General features: G+C 39.7%; 1 protein-coding gene across 1 annotated transcript in view; it reads right to left on the bottom strand.

Moving 5' to 3' along the window:
- Positions 1 to 18,309, bottom strand: part of LOC127326373 (cysteine-rich receptor-like protein kinase 44) — a 73,513-nt gene extending 55,204 nt beyond the window's left edge. The window contains exons 1-9 of the mRNA XM_071820545.1: positions 18,104 to 18,309; positions 17,056 to 17,182; positions 16,400 to 16,658; positions 16,066 to 16,297; positions 15,817 to 15,967; positions 15,543 to 15,743; positions 13,845 to 13,988; positions 13,673 to 13,696; positions 13,541 to 13,605 (exon numbers count right to left, since the gene is read on the bottom strand). Coding sequence (XP_071676646.1) covers positions 13,541 to 13,605; positions 13,673 to 13,696; positions 13,845 to 13,988; positions 15,543 to 15,743; positions 15,817 to 15,967; positions 16,066 to 16,297; positions 16,400 to 16,658; positions 17,056 to 17,182; positions 18,104 to 18,174 — 1,274 coding nt within the window. The 5' untranslated portion in view covers positions 18,175 to 18,309. The remainder of the gene's footprint in view (positions 1 to 13,540; positions 13,606 to 13,672; positions 13,697 to 13,844; positions 13,989 to 15,542; positions 15,744 to 15,816; positions 15,968 to 16,065; positions 16,298 to 16,399; positions 16,659 to 17,055; positions 17,183 to 18,103) is intronic.
- Positions 18,310 to 22,927: the final 4,618 nt, after the last annotated feature.

The raw sequence follows: 22,927 nt of genomic DNA, 5'->3' as shown, positions 1-22,927 counted from the left end.
GAAAGTTGCATCAATTTTCACAACGCTTAGTATATTTTCCAACTAATTGATATGTCATACATATATGTGTGAATGTCTGCCTCATGTTTATTATGTGAGGTAAGTAGATTCACCAGTCGAGGTTTGCCTCCACACCCAACATAGGATGTGTTAAAAACTAAAAGAAATAGGCCATCTGATTCTGTAGACGAACGGTTCGATCGATGCAAACCCTCATTTCACGGACAGTAGCGTACATGGGATGCCTTGTATGGCCAGATCCAACAAAATCGGCATTGCTGATAGTCCCTCTAGGCCCACGAAGGTTGTCTGAGATTTGTTAAAAATTGAATATATCTAGATGCTATTTAGTGTCTACATACATCCAAATTTTGATAAATCTCAGACAATCGCAAGTACCGTATTATCTTAATCACCAAACATTTTTTTCATTGATGTACAGTGAGCGAGCCTTCTTCCACGACAAACTCTAGCCGCTAAAGATCTGAAGTGTAGCACGTGTCCGTGGAGCTTTTTTTTTCTCAGATGAGATTTTTAAACTCCTTCCTTTGCTGCATGCTTCATATCCCGGACTGGCCGGCCGCTCGTTTCATTTTGGTCTACATGAATTTGGTTTGTACGATTCTAATAGATCTATTCTAGGTCGTTATAATTGGACCCACGATACGACCTATGGATAAAATAATTTAAATATGCAATAAATTTTCTTTTTATACTTATGTGTCAAGTACACATAAATACATGTTTTAATTTGTTGCACGTTACACAACTTATCTTTTAATCTCAGTCTTTAAATTTAGAATCAACATAGTATATATTTTTGGCATATGTGGATAAACGTGGTTGCTTCTCAGTCTTTAAATTTAGAATCAACATAATATATATTTTTGACATATGTGTATAAACGTGGTTGCTTTATTTTACATTCGTATTTTGCTTTTAGTATATAGTAGATTCGTATTTTGCTTTTAGCTAGTATATAATAGAAGATTATTTTACCTTGGATATTTTTTTGAAAGGAATACGGTAGGGGAAGCCCCTATAGTGATTTGTTTTTAAATAATAAGAACTCAAATTCGCGTCCCTAGGGACTTGAACCTGGGTGTCTGAGTTGTACAGCCACTTCCTTAACTAAGTGAGCTGGGCTCACTTCTTTTTACCTCGGCTATTCAATGGAAAAACAAACTCCCCCCGAGTTTTAAAAATGTGGTTGTTTTGGACATAGAGAATTTCATCCTTTGAGAACATTGTGTAGAAATACCATTAAAATATTTAGATTATATACTGGAAATCATATGTATATATGTTTTTTGGGCTTTATAAATACACTGCGGAAGAAACAAGTGTTAAAAGTTTTGGAGACTATATTGATGTCCAAACGACATCGTGTATGGAACCGGAGGGAGTATCTCCCATGAATTTTTGTTGATTAGAAGGTCAGAAAGTATATATTTCTCAACTGTGTTGATCTTTGTTGACCTGACTTTGTTGATGTTTTTTGTGAAGTGCATATTGCATTTGTCAAATAACTATCTTTGATTTAGTAGATAATTATTCAAATGATTTTCGTTTTATATTATTTATATATGGAAGGGAGGGCGTTTTAGTGCTCGAGCGCATATGCTCCGGATACCTGGACCGCACTTTCTTACGTCGGGCCCGTGCCAAACTTATTTTAGTTGCAGACATGGGCGACTGAAAAATTTACTATTTTAGTGGCCTTTTATGGATACATTATAGGCTATCTCCAATTGCTAAATTTTAGTGAATTCATAAGGTGTAACCAGAAGTTCCATTGTGCATGGAATGTTTGTGGATTTTATATTTTAAGTAGAACAAATTCTACAAGAAAATGCTATTTTCTGTACTTAATTAGTAGATTACTAATTTTACATAAATTTATGTTAAAGTTGTTTTAAGAAATGCGTCCAATATATAAGGACATGTGTTCTAGGTGACATTTCGTTTATGCGTGCAATTTTGCATGACGTCTGTGTATTATTATTTTCATATTGTTTCAGTTCAGATGATGTTATCACATATGTGGAAATTAGAAGAATACATTGTGTGATATGAGAAGTAGCGGATTGTTCAACAGTTCGAGAAAATATCATGCATTGAGATGAAGGGAAATCCTAAGACATATGAGAACTAGCTCACCAGTAGGTGGGAGATGGAAGGGTCAGCCCTTTGAGTAGTTAAGCCGACCCTTGTGATTCCCCCTTTTATTTTCAGTACTAATAGTTTACTCAATATATAAATATGTCATCGTAAAAAAAGTGTATACATGTATGTAGTCCCTGTTGGAGATATGCCCAAGAGGCAATAATAAAATGGTTATTATATATCTTTATGTTTATGATAAATGTTTACATACCATGCTATAATTGTATTAACCGAAACATTGATACATGTGTGTTATGTGAACAACAAGGAGTCCCTAGTAAGCCTCTTGTATAACTAGCTTGTTGATTAATAGATGATCATCGTTTCATGATCATGAACATTGGATGTTATTAATAACAAGGTTATGTCATTGATGAATGATGTAATGGACACACCCAATTAAGCGTAGCATAAGATCACGTCATTAAGTTCATTTGCTATAAGCTTTCGATACATAGTTACCTAGTCCTTTCGACCATGAGATCATATAAATCACTTATGCCGGAAGGGTACTTTGATTACATCAAACGCCACTGCGTAAATGGGTGGTTATAAAGGTGGGATTAGGTATTCGGAAAGTATGAGTTGAGGCATATGGATCAACAGTGGGATTTGTCCATCCCGATGACGGATAGATATACTCTGGGCCCTCTCGGTGGAATGTCGTCTAATTAGCTTGCAAGCATATGAATGGTTCATAAGAGACCACATACCACGGTACGAGTAAAGAGTACTTGTCAGGAGACGAGGTTGAACAAGGTATAGAGATACCGATGATCAAACCTCGGACAAGTAAAATATCGCGTGACAAAGGGAATCGGTATCGTATGTAAATGGTTCAATCGATCACTAAGTTATCGTTGAATATGTGGGAGCCATTATGGATCTCCAGATCCCGCTATTGGTTATTGGTCAGAGAGAATTCTCAACCATGTCTGCATAGTTCGCGAACCGTAGGGTGACACACTTAAGGTTTGATGTCGTTTGAGTAGATATGGAATATGGAATGGAGTTCGAAGTTTTGTTCGGAGTCTCGGATGGGATCCAAGACATCACGAGGAGTTCCGGAATGGTCCGAAGAATAAGATTCATATATAGGAAGTCACTTTCCAAGTTTGGAAAATGATCCGGTGTATTTATGGAAGGTGGTTTCTAGAATTATCCGGAATAAATCACCATAGAAGGAGGAGTCCCGGAGGGACTCCACAAACCCTAACCAGCCAACCAAGTGGGAGTGTGGAGTCCATGGTGGACTCCACCTCTTTGGCCGGCCAAGAAAAGGGGGAAGGGGAGAGTCCCTGTCCCTCTAGGTTTCGTCCATAAGGCAGTTTTTCTGTTGGGGTCTTATTCGAAGATTTTGGGCAAACCCTTGGGGTTCCACCTATATAATGAGGAGGAGAGGGAGGGGGCTGCCCATGGCTTGGCCGCACCACCTAGGGCATCCAAGGGCCTGCGCCCAAGTGCCCCTCCCCTCTCCCCAAACCCTAGCCTCTCCTCCTCCACATAATACTCCCGCAGCGCATAGGCGAAGCCCTGCCGGAGTTCTCCACCACCACCGTCACCACGCCGTCGTGCTGCCGGGATTCCGAGGAGGATCTACTACTTCCGCTGCCCGCTGGAACGGGGAGGAGGACGTCGTCTTCATCAACACCGGACGTGTGACCGAGTACGGAGGTGCTGCCCGATTGTGGCACCGTCAAGATCTTCTACGCGCTTTTGCAAGCGGCAAGTGATCGACTACATCCACCACGAGATCTAATCTCGTTAAGCTTTGGAAATCTTCAAGGGTTAGTCTCGTGATCCCCTCGTTGCTACCATCTTCTAGATTAGATCTTGGCTTGTGTTTCGTTCTTGCGGTAGGAAAAATTTTGTTTTCTATGCTACGAATCCCATCAGTGGTATCAGAGCCGTGTCTATGCATAGATTGGTTGCACGAGTAGAACACAATTGTTTTGTGGGCGTTGATGCTTTGTTGTCTTTAGTTCGTGTACTTTGCATCTTGCGGCATGGTGGGATGAAGCGGCCCGGGCTAACTTTACATGACCGCGTTCATGAGACTTGCTCCACGTTCGACATGCAACTTGTATTGCATAAGTGGCTTTGCGGGTGTCTGTCTCTCTCACCATAGTGAAGATTCAATTTACTCTTTCTATTGACAACACTAGTATCACCGTTGTGGTTCATATTCGTAGGTAGATCGGATCTCACTCGAAAACCCTAAACCACGTAAAATATGCAAACCAAATTAGAGACGTCTAACTTGTTTTTGCAGGGTTTGGTGATGTGATATGGCCATAATGTGATGATGAATATGTATGAGATGATCATTATTGTATTGTGGCAACCGGCAGGAGCCTTATGGTTGTCTTTAAATTTCATGTTGAGTAGTATTTCAAAGAAGTTGTAATAGTTGCTACATGGAGAACAATCATGAAGACGGCGCCATGGACCTTGACGCTACGCCGACGATGATGGAGATCATGCCCGTTGATGATGGAGATCATGTCCGTGCTTTGGAGATGAAGATCAAAGGCGCAAAGACTAAAGGGCCATATCATATCACATATGAATTGCATGTGATGTTAATCCTTTATGCATCTTATTTTGCTTAGATCACGACGGTAGCATTATAAGATGATCCCTCACATTAATATCAAGATAATAAAGTGTTCTCCTCTCGTATGCACCGTTGCTACAGTTCGTCGTTTCGAAGCATCTCGTGATGATCGGATGTGATAGACTCTACGTTCACATACAACGGGTGTAAGCCATGTTTGCACACGCGGAATACTTGGGTTTGCTTGACGAGCCTAGCATGTACAGACATGGCCTCGGGACAACGGAAACCGAAAGGTTGAACACGAGTCATATGGATGATATGATCAACATGTTGATGTTCACCATTGAAGCTACATCATCTCACGTGATGATCGGTTTTGGTGTAGTGGATGTGGATCGTGTACCACTTAACAACTATGAGGGATGTTGTATTAAGTGGGAGTTCATTAGTAATTAGATTAAAACATGAACTAATTATCATGAACATAGTCTAAGTAGTATTTTGAATTAATTTTGTAGTATTGGCATCCGTTTCCTACCATGCGCTAGTCTTGTAATTGAGATAGAAATACTGTTAAGTCTGACAAGAAACTTTACGGACTGGTACCGTATTGTTAAAGAATCAAGAAATGATTAAGTCCTATTGCGAACTTTTAGTAAACCTCACATTACTGATTCAAAGAACAATGGTTTCAATTAGTACCTAGAATCATCTTGTCTCCATGAAACTTGAAGTTCAAATCCGTTTGAAAAGTAAGGAGCTGGAAATTTCATTTTCAGAAATAAGCAAGGTATGAGATATATGTGATATCTAAGACCTTATTGCAAGATGATAGAATATAATCTAGTGAGACTACATAAACTCATAAAGTTTTATGAGAATGTACGAAGGTTGAAGACGCCAGGCGTCCCAATCCTCCAACTAGTTGGGCACTAACGATATTCGCATATCCATGAAGTGATCGTCCTTAGTATGCACCGTTGCTAAGACTCGTCGTTTCGAAGCATCACGTGATGATCGGGTGTGATAGATTCTACGTGTGCATACAACGGGTGCAAGCGAGATTTGCACATGCGAATACTGAGGTTAAACTTTACGAGCCTAGCATGTACAGACATGGTCTCGGAAAGTCGTCATGATATGATGGATAAAATTATGAGTGAAATTATTCATCATATTACAAAGTTACTAATAGTGAAATCTGGAACACTTGTCATATGATGATCAACTTCAAAGTAAGAACTTCAAGGTTATTGGTATTTGACCAATGGACCTAGAAGTTATTGAAGGAGAAGTGTTTTCTGAGAATGAGGAAAGCTAAAAGAGAAACTACAAAAGATATTTTGGCAGAAAGAAAGAAAAGACTAGAAAGTCTAGCTCAGGTGTATATAAATGATATACATGTTATGGATATATTCCTTGTTTGGTCACATAATGAAATTCTTTGGTATTTGTACCAGATTGGTTGGTATGAGATGTCATACAGTACAACGCAATACAAGAATACGATGGCCTAAGTGACTGATAAGGAATATGGTAATAATGCACGTCTGGAACATAATAAAGTGTTATTATGTTTGTCGTTGGCATTCTACCTAGCCCTTAGAATTTATAATAAAGAACTTAATAATTGTTATTTTGCTCTGGTCAAATGAAAACAATGAGTTGTTCAAATTATGACATTACTCCATGTACGATGGATAAGTTATTATAAATCTTACTGGTGAAACACACATACATAACACTGACGCTAAAATGACATAAGGCAAATGATTTGAATTTCACTTATTTGTGGAACCGCCATTTAGGTCATGTTAGAAAGGAACGCATGAAGAAACTCCATGCAGATGGATTTTTGGAGTCATTTGATTTTTGAATCATTTGGCGCTTGCAAATCTCTTCTAAAAGATAATGACTGAAATACCGTTCATAGGCCAAGAGTTGAACGGGCAACTAACTTAGTGGAAACATACATAATGATGTATGTGGTTCACTGGGCATAGTTGTGTGCGGGAGATTCTTCTACTTCATGAAAACTTCCAACAATGAATTGAGTATATATATGTGGATATATTTATTCGATAAGGAAGAAGTTTGAAACATTTGAATGGATTCAAATAAATTTCAGCATGAAGTAGAAATCATCGTAATAGAAAAGTCAAATATCTATGATTGGATCATGGTGGAAATATTTGAATTACGAATTTTAGCGAACATCTAAGAGAGTTATGAAATTGTTCTACAACTCACGTTTCTTGGAATATCATAGTGATGATGGAGTATCCGAGAGACGTATCCAAACTTTGTTGGATTAATGATGAGATAATATAAAATGACGCCATTATATTTTTGTGGATTATGCTTTAGAGACTACCGCTTTTACACTAAATAGAGCATCATCATAATCCGTTGAAATGACACCATACGAGTTATGGCATGGGTATAGAACCTAATAGTCCTTTCTTAAATTTTGGTATGCATAGCATAAGTAAATAAGTTTACAACCAAAATCGGATGAATGTCTTTGTTGGTTATCCCAGAGAACAAATTGGGAATTCCTTCCACTATGGAGACAAAGACAAAAGTGTTTGTCAATGTTTCTTACTTATTTACAAGAAATTGTTTCTAGCGAAATATTTTGAGTGGGAGGACAATGGAACTTGATAAGGTTTATGAACCTGAGCATGATGATCAGAGTAGCGCAACATCAGAAATGGTTCTGGAAGCGGCCACGATGATTATAGCTCCCATGTCTACAAAGTGTTATAGTCATGGAGATCGAAGCACCTATTGAACCTTGTAGGTATGGTTTACTTTGTGATCAAATAAATGATTTGTGAACAAAGGATTGATTTTGAACAATGATAAACCAATTACATACAAAGAAGTTATGATGGGCCCTGACTCCGTTAAAATGGCTAAGCGCCATGGAATCCAAGATAGATGAACACTTTTTGAAAGTAAATAGATCTATAAAATTGATGGACTTGGATAGGAATATCCTTGAAGAAGCTCGACTTGTCGAAAAGTTGTTTACGACAAAGTTCAAAGAGTTGACTACGATAAGATTAGATCTTCCGTAGCGATGCTTATAGTCTATACGGATTGTTCTTGTAATCGCTACATATTTCTTTTATGAGATATGATAGTAGGATGGCAAAATACATTACTTAACAGAAGTATGTATTAAAAGTGTATACAAGATACAACCAAGAGTTTTGCTGATCCATTGAATACTAGATAGGTATACAAACTTCAATTGGATGAAGTGAGTATCACGGAGTTGGAATCTTCACCGGATGAAATGATCAAAGAGTTATGATTTCATCAGAGACGATGAAGAGGCTTGCATTTGCAAGAAATTAAGTGGGAGCGCTGAGACATATTTGTAATACTTTATGTAGATGACATATCGTTGATTATAAATAATGTAATTGTGTAAATTGATTAAAAAAAATCATTGAGAATTAACTTCAATGAAAGGATATGAACTGAAACATATTTAGTGTCAAGATCTATGAAGATAGATTGAAACACATAATAAGTTTAAGTTAAAAGTACATAAAATGAATATTGAAGTAGTTCAATATAATAAATTAAGAAGATGTTCTTTTCATATGAAGGTTTAACAAGACTTGAGTGTATCTGACACTCAATGAGTAAAAACACATGAGTGATTTTAGATCACGAATAAAATGTACACAATCAGATGTCCTGTGCTCTAAAGAGTTAGGAGCATATACCAGAATGATTCATGTGATAATCATTGGACAACAGTAAGAATGTCCCTAAGTTCTTTAGAAGAACCAAGGATATATATATAGTTTTGTATGGGTAATGACAAACAAATCGCTGTAAAGTGTTGCACCGATATTAGTTTGGTCACATATAAAAATAAAATTTCAATCTCAATTAGGCTAAGTGTTGTTTAAAAGGTAGCACAATGAGCTAGAAGATGTCTATGCTGGATTTAGATAAGTTCTAAATATTGTGACGGATTCTACAAACGAAGGCAGAGTATGTCATTGTTTTGACAATGACTGAGAATGTTTAAAGTCAAGAAGTTCTTTGAGAACTTGGTGTAGTTCCGATAGTGTCAGAACTTTGAAGCTATATTGTATGTGACAATATTAGTGACATATTTCAGACCGCGGAATTAAGGTTCCACCAGAAGACTAAACATATATGATTAATGCCGACTCATTTGGAAAATGAGTAATGCGTTGAGACGCAAATGAATTGCAAAATACATACGTTTCTGAGTATGTCAGATCCGTTGACTAAAAACCTCTCCCGTGAGCAAAACATGATAAACACCAGAAGGCCAAGGTGTTATATCTTTACAAATGTAAACTAGATTATTGACTCTAGTGCAAGTGGGAGACTGTTGGAGATATGCCCAAGAGGCAATAATAAAATGGTTATTATATATCTTTATGTTTATGATAAATGTTTACATACCATGCTATAATTGTATTAACCGAAACATTGATACATGTGTGTTATGTGAACAACAAGGAGTCCCTAGTAAGCCTCTTGTATAACTAGCTTGTTGATTAATAGATGATCATCGTTTCATGATCATGAACATTGGATGTTATTAATAACAAGGTTATATCATTGATGAATGATGTAATGGACACACCCAATTAAGCGTAGCATAAGATCACGTCATTAAGTTCATTTGCTATAAGCTTTCGATACATAGTTACCTAGTCCTTTCGACCATGAGATCATATAAATCACTTATGCCGGAAGGGTACTTTGATTACATCAAACGCCACTGCGTAAATGGGTGGTTATAAAGGTGGGATTAGGTATTCGGAAAGTATGAGTTGAGGCATATGGATCAACAGTGGGATTTGTCCATCCCGATGACGGATAGATATACTCTGGGCCCTCTCGGTGGAATATCGTCTAATTAGCTTGCAAGCATATGAATGGTTCATAAGAGACCACATACCACGGTACGAGTAAAGAGTACTTGTCAGGAGACGAGGTTGAACAAGGTATAGAGATACCGATGATCAAACCTCGGACAAGTAAAATATCGCGTGACAAAGGGAATCGGTATCGTATGTAAATGGTTCAATCGATCACTAAGTTATCGTTGAATATGTGGGAGCCATTATGGATCTCCAGATCCCGCTATTGGTTATTGGTTGGAGAGAAGTCTCAACCATGTCTGCATAGTTCGCAAACCGTAGGGTGACACACTTAAGGTTTGATGTCGTTTGAGTAGATATGGAATATGGAATGGAGTTCGAAGTTTTGTTCGGAGTCTCGGATGGGATCCAGGACATCACGAGGAGTTCCGGAATGGTCCGAAGAATAAGATTCATATATAGGAAGTCACTTTCCAAGTTTGGAAAATGATCCGGTGTATTTATGGAAGGTGGTTTCTAGAATTATCCGGAATAAATCACCATAGAAGGAGGAGTCCCGGAGGGACTCCACAAACCCTAACCAGCCAACCAAGTGGGAGTGTGGAGTCCATGGTGGACTCCACCTCTTTGGCCGGCCAAGAAAAGGGGGAAGGGGAGAGTCCCTGTCCCTCTAGGTTTCGTCCATAAGGCAGTTTTTCTGTTGGGGTCTTATTCGAAGATTTTGGGCAAACCCTTGGGGTTCCACCTATATAATGAGGAGGAGAGGGAGGGGGCTGCCCATGGCTTGGCCGCACCACCTAGGGCATCCAAGGGCCGGCGCCCAAGTGCCCCTCCCCTCTCCCCAAACCCTAGCCTCTCCTCCTCCACATAATACTCCCGCAGCGCATAGGCGAAGCCCTGCCGGAGTTCTCCACCACCACCGTCACCACGCCGTCGTGCTGCCGGGATTCCGAGGAGGATCTACTACTTCCGCTGCCCGCTGGAACGGGGAGGAGGACGTCGTCTTCATCAACACCGTACGTGTGACCGAGTACGGAGGTGCTGCCCGATTGTGGCACCGTCAAGATCTTCTACGCGCTTTTGCAAGCGGCAAGTGATCGACTACATCCACCACGAGATCTAATCTCGTTAAGCTTTGGAAATCTTCAAGGGTTAGTCTCGTGATCCCCTCGTTGCTACCATCTTCTAGATTAGATCTTGGCTTGTGTTTCGTTCTTGCGGTAGGAAAAATTTTGTTTTCTATGCTACGAATCCCATCAGTCCCAAATATATTAATTTAACCAAGGAATGTCGATCCATACAAAGTTAATGTGTGAGGATGGCTTGGATCTACAAGATCAACGGCAGTTTCCAAGTCCTTTAAGTTGTTTGAAAAATCACACCAAGACTAGGAATAGTCATAGTATGAAATAGGGGTAAGATACCTAATCTGGTATATGAAACTCGTTGCTCAGTTAGGACTAAATCATGTACCAACATATATCCACTAATACAAGCTTGAAGCCAGAATTGCCGAGATTGTCCTCTGACGTGAGGTATAGAAACTTTGCTTGGTTAACTTGATTTAGGCGCATAGAGCTTCAATGGACTTGCTTATAAGGCTTTGCTAAAAAAAATAGCCTCTAAAAGAATCATATCATCAAGGTGCCATGGGTGCTATGCTTTTCAATTAGGCGTTGATGGTGTATAATTCATTCCTTCTAGGATTTACCCCTACTTTTGTTCGACAACTATAATTTTTGTTCTCGGTTATACTAGTTTGATTCGGTGGTACCTAGATTCGGTTATGGACTTGTCCATTTCATGAGCACCGGTCACGGTTCGCTTCACATGTTTCCGGGACTGGATTCCTTCGAATGGGAAAACATGATTTTTGAAACCTCGGTAGCATCTGGTCTCCAGTCGGCAATACGGGAAAATGGTTCTCAAAATGGACGTACAAAGTAAGTCATCAATCCTGGTATGATTGTGCTTCTTTAAGAGCAATCCACTATGCGAAAATCAGATAGTTGAGTCGAATCCTAGGGTGAACAATATGGAACACAACGCCTTCGATTATAAATCTTTTAGAGAAACTACTCTTTTATGTTGGCTGCATATAAGATACTAGTCAGTGAAATCGTAGTTTCATCTGTTTGAACTTTGGGTTATTCATCTAAACTCTCATGCTTATTGTTCTTGAGTTCCATCTTAAGAGAGGAAAAGTTTGTGATCACGATTGAGGTTTAGTTGAGAGTCAAGCAAGAGCATCTACGAGCCTAGAGATGATGATATATTTCTATTGAATATTTGCCATCTCCTAGTTGTCTAGGAGTAGATTAGGAGCTTCCATTTTTGTGGATCGTCCTTAAGAAGTTTGTGAAGTTCCAAGGATCACCTCAAGTACACCATGAGTGATTAGGTAAGTTCCTTTTGAACTTAGCTCAAACATAAGAATGTGAAGTCGAAGAGATTTTGATGCTACATGCCTAAGCCTCAACAATCGAGACATGGCGTTGCACCACGCACGGGAACATACGGCTAGTTCCGGTGTCTTTTGGTCTAACTCATTACGTACTTTCATGTTTTATGTTGTTTTTATTTGGGCTAGTCCTTGCAAGTTCATTTATTGCTTCAGTTTTAGTTAGCTCTAAATTTCTTAGATTTTGGTAATATCCACTTCATCAAGGCCAATTGATAGACCTCGGTCTTTCAAGTTCCTTTGACACATCTCTTTCTTCCTGGTACTTCAAGAGAATCGAATCCGGATCTAGAGACAAGAGGTAAAGTATTTTCTCTCAAATATAAAAGGGAACATCAATCTATTCGACCACGTCCATAATAGTTGTGCTCAACATCTCCACGAGAAGACACACATCTCCACCACCGTTTTTAAACCTCTATAAATTAATTATTGTTATTTTGCACCTGTCCTAAACTCTTCTCCGGAATTACCAATATTTGGTAACCTTAATCTTAACCTTTTAATTCATACCGTGATTGCTTCTTTATCCCCATATTCGAGTATTTCATTGTTGATTGTGACTATTTTAGTAATTTAGTTAGTCCTCTGTGGCACAAAAATCCCAAGTGAAAGTTAAGAACATGATTGGAAATAAGTGGTTGAGTATACTCTCATCTTTACGAGTGTAGCCATTTTTTAACGACTTAGATTATGTAGTTTTAATTAATGGTTGTTGGTTGAGGCATATATTCTGGCGTGTTAATTAGTGGGGTTTTTTAAAAAGCAGTCATACACAAAGTCATTAATTGTCTCCTACCCCTTTTTGATTTCCATATAGTATTTCACGGTGATGTACTAAAATATACAGTATATGGTTGTCTCGTGAAATGTGACCTACTCCTATGATGAGATTGAGGTGGAGAGAATTCGTTCAGACCTTCAACAATGACTTGTCTCTCGGCTCGTGATTGCTAGTCATATGAAATTTCTCCAATGTGAAGACTAGAGCATTGTGTAAGTAACAAATTTCTCATGGCCGACAACACTATATGCTATTTTCACACGATTTCTTCCTGTCCAAAATGGAATTTATTTTTTTGACGATTTTAATTATACCCGTCATGAATAAAAAGGCCAAGTCAAGGGAAGATCTGATTAATTTAGTAAAACTCACTATGTGTAATGTTTATGATATACCCTGCTGGAGATATATGCTGAATTTTCCTGAAATCGGGGTCAACTTGACTTTAGTTCAAATGATTTGCACATATGCACCTCATCCAGTCAATCCCTAAGAGCGATCCAGCTAGAAAAAAAAAAAAAAGGAGATGCAACTTGTAGTCTAGGATGGTATCCCAAAAATAATCATGGTGCAAGAGATATTTATGTATATATGTTAAATTACTACAGAACAGTTTTCCTAAAATGTCTGCTTACATGACAAGAAAATCGTAAAGTAAAGACCTGGTATAGACATCAACTTACCAGGGCTTTGTTGAATGTATATCTATTGTAGTAATGGAGCCCACAGCCTCCGTGTAGTCTATGATCTACATAAATAGTAGTTCGTAAAGTAGTTCACCACAGACAAGCAAGATTTCTGGAATAGAGACATACCTTGATTCTCGGTTTGACCGGCTGCTGGATAATACACACAATAAGCATCCATACCAGCAAGTAAAACAAAAGACCAAACAAAACAACAAATATCAGAAGTTATTGAGATGCACGTATAATTGACCTATAGCATGTCAAGTTAAATTTAGTTTGCCTATAACACAAAACGGACCTGAACGGTTGACGTGTTACCAGCAGTCGTTATTGTTGCTTCGTGCACCCTACCTCTGTTGTCAGTAACATGGAGTGGGTAAGAGATCGATTTGCTTTCGAGGATATGCAGCATCTTATTCTCATTGCAAATGCAAGGGCACAACTACAAGACAATTCCAAAAGAGCTGTTAATTAGCGTACATGCACATACAGACAGAAGTACAAACATATATCTATACCCGCAAAAAAATATCTATACATAAATTTATTCTATACCGACATGTATAAATTTTATAGCTTCTGCTTGGGAATTTGTACTAGAGAAACATACATAGTTCCATCTTTGCACAGGAAGCTACCGTCCTTTACCATTGGTCGCTGCTTGTCATAGTATATATATGATACGGCTTCGCTATCATGGAAAAAGAATCGTCGTGTGTCGGCTCCTTTGTCCATCTAATTTTGATATTTGTACCACCAAAGTTCACAAAATGGGTAATGCTGAGCGTCCCCGGGGATCAAATCCCAGATCCCCCGGTCCGCAGCCACCCGATGGTACCCAACTAAGCACGTAGTTATCCGCTGGATCCGGGTATATGGACGAGTCTTTATTCTTCCCATGTGGTGAAAAAGCTTCTGGTGGCGGCTTCGGCATCCTCTCTCCCCCATGGGCCTCGTGCTCATCGGCGGGAGGGGAGGTGCCGGATCCGTCACTTGGACTTGTATAGCTGTAGACTAGGAAAAGTCTTCGTAGCTAGGTTTTGTCTACGGCGACAAAGGGGGCGCCGCTGAATAAGTTGGCTTCAGATCTGGTCCAATCCCGACGTCCGGTGGAGTCGAATCTGCGAGCCAAGTTTCATTGCGGGGTCGCCGTGGCGGCAGTGGCAATGCCGCTGTGGATTTTGTCCTCCGTCGTAGCCGTGCACGGAGAAGTGGAGGAGCTGTACAGGGGGCTGGCGGCCGGCGTCCTTCGCGGCGTGGCCGTCGGTGAACTCGAGGCGTTGGTTGATCCAACAGAAGGTGGGCGACGTTGTCTGCCTCAGTCGACTCCATCGATTGGATCAGGCAGTGCCACGATCTGGACAAGCTCAGGGTCTTCCAATAGAGGTCCACAAAGCAGCTTGACTGCGAGGAAGCTTTTCCATGTCCTGGTGCGCTGGAATCTCGTCTTCGTCTCCGGTGTCACCTGCGGTTTCAGAAGTCGAGTCGATGGTGCTCTGCGCGGAGGCTCCAAGGGGCTTGTTTGTTATTTATTGTTCTGTGGGGCATATGTGTAAAGTTTCGTGTTTCATGGCATTTCTCCAGTGTTCTGTTCTGTGCTACGTGTTGTAACCTGTTGTTTGTATGAATGAGCACGTCGCAGCTTACTAAAAAATGATCTGTGCCAAAATCAATAACTAGAGACATACGTGCGTGCAAAATCAATTACTCATCGAGCATATGCCGCTTGATGCAGAAATCAGTGTATTGGTTTGTCGCCTGCTCAGGGATGCAAGAGATTGAATTGAGTGCAACAAACGGACCAGATCTGGTTTATTTTTACGGTTTTGTTCTCTCCATCAGCGATATAGACGGAGTATATAAATTAAAGTATGGAGTAAGCTAGAGATCCGAATACAGGAAACATCACTACAATTGTACCTTCTCATCTCACCTGTAAACAGTTATTCGATATGGGCAAAAAAAATAAGAGAAATTATGCCATTAGAGATCGCACCTGGTGGTCCAAGCCATTTTTTAGTGCCTCAAAAATCTGGATTCCATACTCTGTCTGATTTAGATTACTGACGATTACACCAATACTTGGCCTTTTGCGTCGATCTTTCTCAACACAACTTAGAGCTATTTCGATGCACCTCCTTGTTTGTATAGAATACGCATGTGGCCCTTGTAGCCTACTCATCCAGTTCATGTGTACCTAAAAATTAAAACAACAACAACGTCGTAAATGTGTAACATTGATATCGATAAAAGGCAACACTTTGTCTTACGAGATCAGCAAACTGTTGGGAAGACATTTCATCAATTGTGAAGTAGCCTTCTCGTCCCATCATTATCTTTATAATTAGGACACCCAAGCTGAATATATCAAACTTAGTTGAGATCAAACCTCCGTTTATGTACTCTGGTGGTATGTACCCACTGCACGAGAGATGATACATGTTAATGTGTGATACTATTCGGACAATGTAGCTTTTATCATACAGAAAATGTAGGTTCACATGAAAATATTGGCTTACAGTGTTCCTAGACCACTGTTTGTCTTTTTTGTTTTTTCTTCTAAGAACAACCTTGACACGCCAAAATCTGCGATTTTTGGTGACATGTTCTCGTCCAACAATATATTGGCTGGTTTTAAGTCTAAATGACACATAGGATCAGGTTTTAGTTTCTCATGAAGGTATTCCAAGCCCTCGCATATCCCCTTAATTACACCATAGCGTGTATGCCAATTACATGCATTAGATTCATCTGCATAAACATACAAAGAGCATCCACAAGTTTGTGGTGGGAAAAATTAATTCAGTATTAACTTATTACCTCCTAATATAAGTAGAGCAGCACGTATCATACCATAAATAAAAGTATCAAGGCTTCCGTTGCACATATACTCGAAGCACAACATCCTCCTAGCCTTTTCAGCAAAAACTGTCCTTCCATTGTGAGGTACATATTCTCCCTTGGTTTCATTGCAAGAGCCAACTAGCCGGACTACATTTTTGTGCTCTAGAATTGCAAGGTTGCGATACTCCTTTTCAAATTGCTCATCATTAAGGTCTAAGACGTCTTTGAGCACCTTCACAGCAATCTTCACTCCATCTTTACGCTCTCCCTATTAAACATCTCACATGCATAAAGTATAAAATAGTATATGCATGATGTAATCAACCCGATACATATCTCTTCCCCATGTACTAAATCCTAGTATAACCGAAAACGTAGCCTACCGAGACCATCGGAGCCACCTCGTGATCTTCTGTGTTTTTTATATAGAGGTTCGGCAGAATTGCTTTTGACTACAACATCTAATATTCCAACTTTAACTGATAGCACAACACTAATTCTAACATAAACCACAAAAGAGTAGACAAAGTTAATAATCGAGTGAATGTATGATGTTGAATGTATATATGATGTGTGAGAGTCAACTCCCATGCATATGGAAACGCCTTATCTAACTGTAGGAAATTGTTGGTACAAGTACTACATGATAATGTCTTCAATCATACCAGATAAACATCTCCATATGCACCCCCTCCAAGTTTCCGGTGCTTAGAGAAACGATCTGTAATTTCTTCTAATAAATGGAGAGACATAAGCTTGGGAACCCCCGTGGTGTTGTCCATGTTACCTTCTCTAATAAAAAATAGAAATATATGTTACCTGAGAAAATTGGTAAATGCAGATAAATGGAGAAGCAGGTAGAGACACTTGACTAGTGAAAATTGAGCACTTGGAACACACGATATTAGTTGAGCATAGCTAACCTAATTTATAGTCCTATTTCACAAAATCTAATAAGGGCAGAAAATATACTAATACCGCCCTCCTCCCTCACCGTGCAGCGCAACCACCGCAAGGTCATCTCCAGCCATTAGAAAGTTTAGATGTTCTATTTTCTAATGATACAATTTTTGTATTATATAATTTAAATTATATAAGTCAAATTAGGGACCTAGGGATACGTGGAAGACTAGTAAACTGAGAATGAGGGAGTACTACTAAAAATGCATGTTCTAGGAAATCAATTTGTACTTGGATAATTAGAAGACCTCCAGTCAGATTTAACACTTTAGTATCTCATAGAAACGGAATATTCTTTATTGGAAGACATCGTTAATCTCACGACCAACTGGATAGTTATCTTGAACTCAGTCCTCTCGGAGGTACATGCTGGGACCCACGGCCAGGATGGCCGACTACCTATCTCCTATGATGCCCACAACCATGCTCTAGCGATCAAAGTATACAATTTAACAGCAGAAATGCATCGTGTGCATGTCAAAAATTTGAACTGCAAATGGCCGGCAAGGTGGCGCGACAGGGCGCACCCCATCCTTAGTCCAGAAACAAAACGAAGTTCAGATAGTCTCACACAACTATGCGATAGAAGGCCAGATCTAACAACTCGCTGGAGACAGTTTGGTTGCCGCAGAAATCTTGAAAAAAAAAGAAGTCCGTATATGCTTGAGAAACTAGAAAGAATCTGGTAAGAGGATGAAAGAAGTATGGATCTAAACAGCTTGTAGGCAGAAGATCGATGGCAATAGAGCGAACCTGAAGAAGATGGCTGCAGCAAGAAGCAACGGCTCGTGAACGCCCTCGGGAGCCGAATGAGCAGGCAGCATCTCGGTCTTTGGCTAAGAAGGAATCGAGCTGGTTGTTGAGGTAGGAAACCGGATTAATTAACACCCTGTACAGCGGCACGGGTTCGGTTAGGAGTTCCTTTTAGCCACTTGACCAATCAATCATTTATTTTGGCGAGGGCTGAGAACTGGAAATGTTATATTAAGGGGGGTTTATTCAGTTCTCCGAATAGGAAGATTATAGACGGCTAGACGCACATACCCACACGTTTTGTTTGTTTTACGGACAAGAAAGCCTATTTGAGTTTCAGGGAAATAGAGATAGTGTCAGGGAACAATGTGTCGTCTCGTCTCTACTTTTTTTTTCGAAATGGGGAGACCCCCGGCCTCTGCATCAAAAGATGCACACAGTCATTTCATTTATTGCATAGTTCGGAGTATTCAATTCAAATACAATCACGGACCAGCTAAGGTTGAGACAAGTATCAACCAAAGAAAAATAAAAAGTGACAAGAAGCTATCCATTCATAATTCTGCTAGTATGCCGCCATCCAGTAGCCTGGAAAAAGCAGTCATGTGCGACCATCAGCAGCCGGTTGCACCCAGTATCCATAGTCCCCCGCTGACACTCCGGGAGTAGGAAGGCCCATAACTGTATCCAATGCATAGCTCGAGAAATAACCTACAAAAAATTAGTACCTTTTTGTCTATTAAAAACAATATCATTCCTGCAGTTCCATATGGACCAACACAAAGCTGAAATACCAATACGAATTCTAGCTTTATCATTCTTATCCACTCCATTCAACCAATTGCCAAACATATTTGTCACGTTCGTTGGAGGAGGTATATTAAAAGTAAAGTAAACCATACGCCAAATAATGCGAGCAAAAGGACATGAGATAAACAAGTGTTCCACAGTCTCTAAAGAGTCGCAAAAGCAACACTTAGTACATCCATTACAGTTTCGTTTGGCTAAATTATCTTTCGTGAGGAGAACTTTGTTATTTAAGAACCACAAAAATATCTTTATCTTAAGCGGGATCTTCATTTTCCATAGGTATTTCCGTAAGAACCTAGTATGACCATTCATCAAGTCCAAGTACATAGATTTTACGGTAAATATTCCAGTATCTGTAAGATTCCATTTGAAAATGTCAGGAGTATTAGTAAGCTGAACCGCCATAAGTCTACGACATAATTGCAACCATTGATCCCATCTATAGTCATTCAGCACTCTTCTAAAACCAATATTAAGAGGTGTTTGAGCCAGCACATCTGCTACCATTACATTTTTATTTTGAAAAATGTTATATAAGGATGAATATTGCTGTGATAGGGGTGTATCACCTAACCAAACGTCTTCCCAAAATCGGACAGTTGATCCATCTCCCGTAACAAAGCGACCTTTACTAAAGAAAACATCCTTAACCCGCATAAGATCCTTCCAAAAAAAGGTGAATCCGTAGGTTTTGCCTCAAGTTGAGAAAGAGTTTTGTTAATAAGATATTTGTTGTGCAACAATTGTTGCCATACTCCTTCTTCGGTGAGCAATTTGAATAGCCACTTACTTAACAAACATTTGTTTCTTAACTCAAGTACCTAAATACCTAGACCGCCCTGATCTTTTGGCCTACATAAAATATTCCATTTAGTTAACCTATACTTTTTCTTAATATCATCTGACTGCCAAAAAAAACCTCGACCTATAATAGTCTAGACGCTTGCGCACGCCAATCGGTATTTCAAGAAACAATAGCATGAACATCGGCAGACTAGTAAGAACTGAATTAATAAGAACTAAACGGTCTCCATAAGAAAGTAGCTTGCTTTGCCAACATCCAAGCTTGGCAACAAAACGACTCTCTACCGGATTCCATTCTGCATTACGCAATTTTCTATGATGTATCGGTACACCCAGATACCTAAAAGGTAAAGACCCAACTTCACATCCAAAAATCTGTTTATATTGATGTTCCATGTCTTTCGCTTTTCCGAAACAAAAAAGTTCGCTTTTGTGAAAATTTATTTTCAGCCCTGAAAGTTGCTCAAAAATACAAAGGATCAATTTCATATTCACCGCTTTCTGCATGTCATGCTCCATAAATAAAATGGTATCATCTGCGTACTGTAAGATGGAAACCCCTCCCTCGACCAAATGAGGTATAAGACTCCCAACTTGACCCTCTTCCTTTGCTCTCGCAATAAGAATAGCCAGCAAATCAGCTACTATGTTAAAAAGAATAGGCGACAAAGGATCACCTTGTCGTAGCCCTTTTCTTGTTTGAAAATTATGACCAATATCATCATTGACCCTAATCACCACACTACCGCCTTGCACAAAATGTTTAATCCAATCACACCATTTTGGATCAAAACCTTTCATACGTAATACTTGCTGCAAAAAAAGGCCATTTAACATTATCATACACCTTTTCGAAATCAATTTTGAAAAGCACTCCGTCAAGCTTCTTTCGGTGAATCTCGTGGATTGTTTCGTGTAACACAACCACACCTTCTAAAATATGGCGTCCATGCATGAACGCGGTTTGAGTAGGGCAAATCACCTTATGCGCCAACTCAGAAATTCTATTTGTGGCTATCTTTGTAAAAATCTTAAAGCTAACGTTAAGGAGACAAATGGGACGGTATTGTTGAATTTGCACCGTATTTTCCTTTTTAGGAAGAAGAGTAATAACTCCAAAATTCAATTTAAATAGAGGTAATTCTCCTTTTTGAAATTCATCAAACAAAGCCAAGAGGTCATATTTAATTACGTCCCAAAACTGTTGATAGAACTCCGCGGGAAACCCATCCGAACCGGGAGCCTTATTATGTTCCATCTGAAAAATAGCTTCATGAATTTTTTCCTCTGTAAAAACTCTAGTTAAGAGAATATTTTCCTCCGCAGACAGTTGTGGTATATCCGCAACTTAATCCTCCATCATGGAGAAAGAATTATGTTCAGGTTCACCAAAAAGTTTTTTATAGTATTCTGTTATATAAACTTTCAAATTCTCTTCACCCACAATAGTTCGTTCGTCTTATTCCAGTTGAATTTTTTTTCTTTCTATGTTTTCCATTTGCAATTAGATGAAAATATTTGGTATTATTCCCACCCTCTTGAACATGTTTAACCTTAGCCCGCTGAGCCCATTTGGTCTCTTCATCACGTCTAAGTTTGTTAACACCTTCATTAGCCTCACGAAGTTTCTCCCTCTCCGAAACACTAAGAGTTTAATATCCAATTCATCAATTATGCTTAATAACCTCTCTTTTTCTTTTTTATATTCATCTCGTCTCTACTAAAATGCTACGCCCTTCAATACATGATAAATAATAATATGTAGCTAATTTTATTACTATGTAGTTGTACTAAATTAGACACTATTATGATAGATCCAATTGAGGTCCGTAGTACCAGATGCCAAACCACGCGCGGCTCCCATCACTTGTTTTTGTTAATTCTGCTTCAACAGCTTGTTTGGCATCTTGTTCTTGGACGAACGTGGCATGTGCCTAGATTCTGAAATTTGAGTCCTGGAGCCATGTTCAGGCGCGATCCTGGGCTCCCGGCCGGCAACACCCTTCAAATGGTCATCCCCAACAACCCGTTTGAATTTCTCATGTGCCATTAACACTCGAGAGTAATTGGCTATATACCTTAATAAAGTTGGTCGTCCCGTAACGGTGATGGTTGGTTTCCGTAGGTTCGTTGGGTTTATTTGCTACTCCAAAGGGCTTTGCCACTGTCGACGTGGTGCTGCAGCAAGCGGCCCTGCGGGCTACATCGCCGGACACAAGCACTTCGCCGTCGGTCTCCGCCTCCTCGCCATCTTCGAGTCCTCAAGCTTCGCCGATCTGTTCACCGCCGCCGGTCTCCGCCTCCTCGCCATCTTCGAGTCCTCAAGCTTCGCCGATCTGTTCACCGCCGCCGTCCTCCTTCCATTGCGTGTGGCGTCCGGGAGGTCGATGGTCCTTCGTCGACGTGTGCGGTTCCCGCCCCTGTCGATGGCAGGGGTTCCACCGAGGGGTCCGGCCTCGGGTCCTCCTCTGCCGTAGGGACGGCCTCGTCCTGGCGCCGCTATGTTTGCGGCGGCGAGGCGCCCGTCCCTCCGTACAATGCTCCTCGCCCTGCAGCCGCGCCCTTCCCTTCGTCAGGTCACTTGCTCATCTACAACCTATCGCGGGACGACCCGCTGCCCCGCCCCCCTCATGGGTATGCTTACGGGATTAGGGCGATGTACCGTGCGGGGGTGCGGTGAGACTGCTACCTTATGCAAATACTTTTGCTCCTGCACCTGAAATATTCAAACATTTTTTAGCACTTTCATGTTAATTTTTTTTTCTATTTGGATTAGTATTTAAAAGTTATCAAGGATCAGAAACGTTTATATTTGAACTATTCTTACATTTCTAAGAACTTTTCATATCAATGTTTTTTCATTGAATTAGTATTTAAAAGTTATAAATGTTTTAAAACAAAGTTTATATTTGAAATATTCAAACATTTCTGAGCATTTTTCATATTAAAAGTTTTTCCATTTAAATCAGTATTTAAAAGTTATGAAGGTTTTAAAAATAAGTAGGAGATTTTTTTAGAAAACTTCAAGGTTTGAGGGACTCATGGGTAATTTGCTTTCAAAACTTTAGGACCTATCTGCAAAACGATGAATCATGCACCATCAAGCGCTACCACGTCACCCTGGAGACTGGACCTCATGTGTCAAAAACGTTGTCAATTCAGGCTCAATTTGTGTTTAATGTTTGTCTGCAAAATCCAGCAAAAATGTGA

This window comes from Lolium perenne, chromosome 5, assembly GCF_019359855.2.
Source record: "Lolium perenne isolate Kyuss_39 chromosome 5, Kyuss_2.0, whole genome shotgun sequence".
Classification (NCBI taxonomy): domain Eukaryota; kingdom Viridiplantae; phylum Streptophyta; class Magnoliopsida; order Poales; family Poaceae; genus Lolium; species Lolium perenne.
This window is presented reverse-complemented; position numbering and strand designations above follow the sequence as displayed.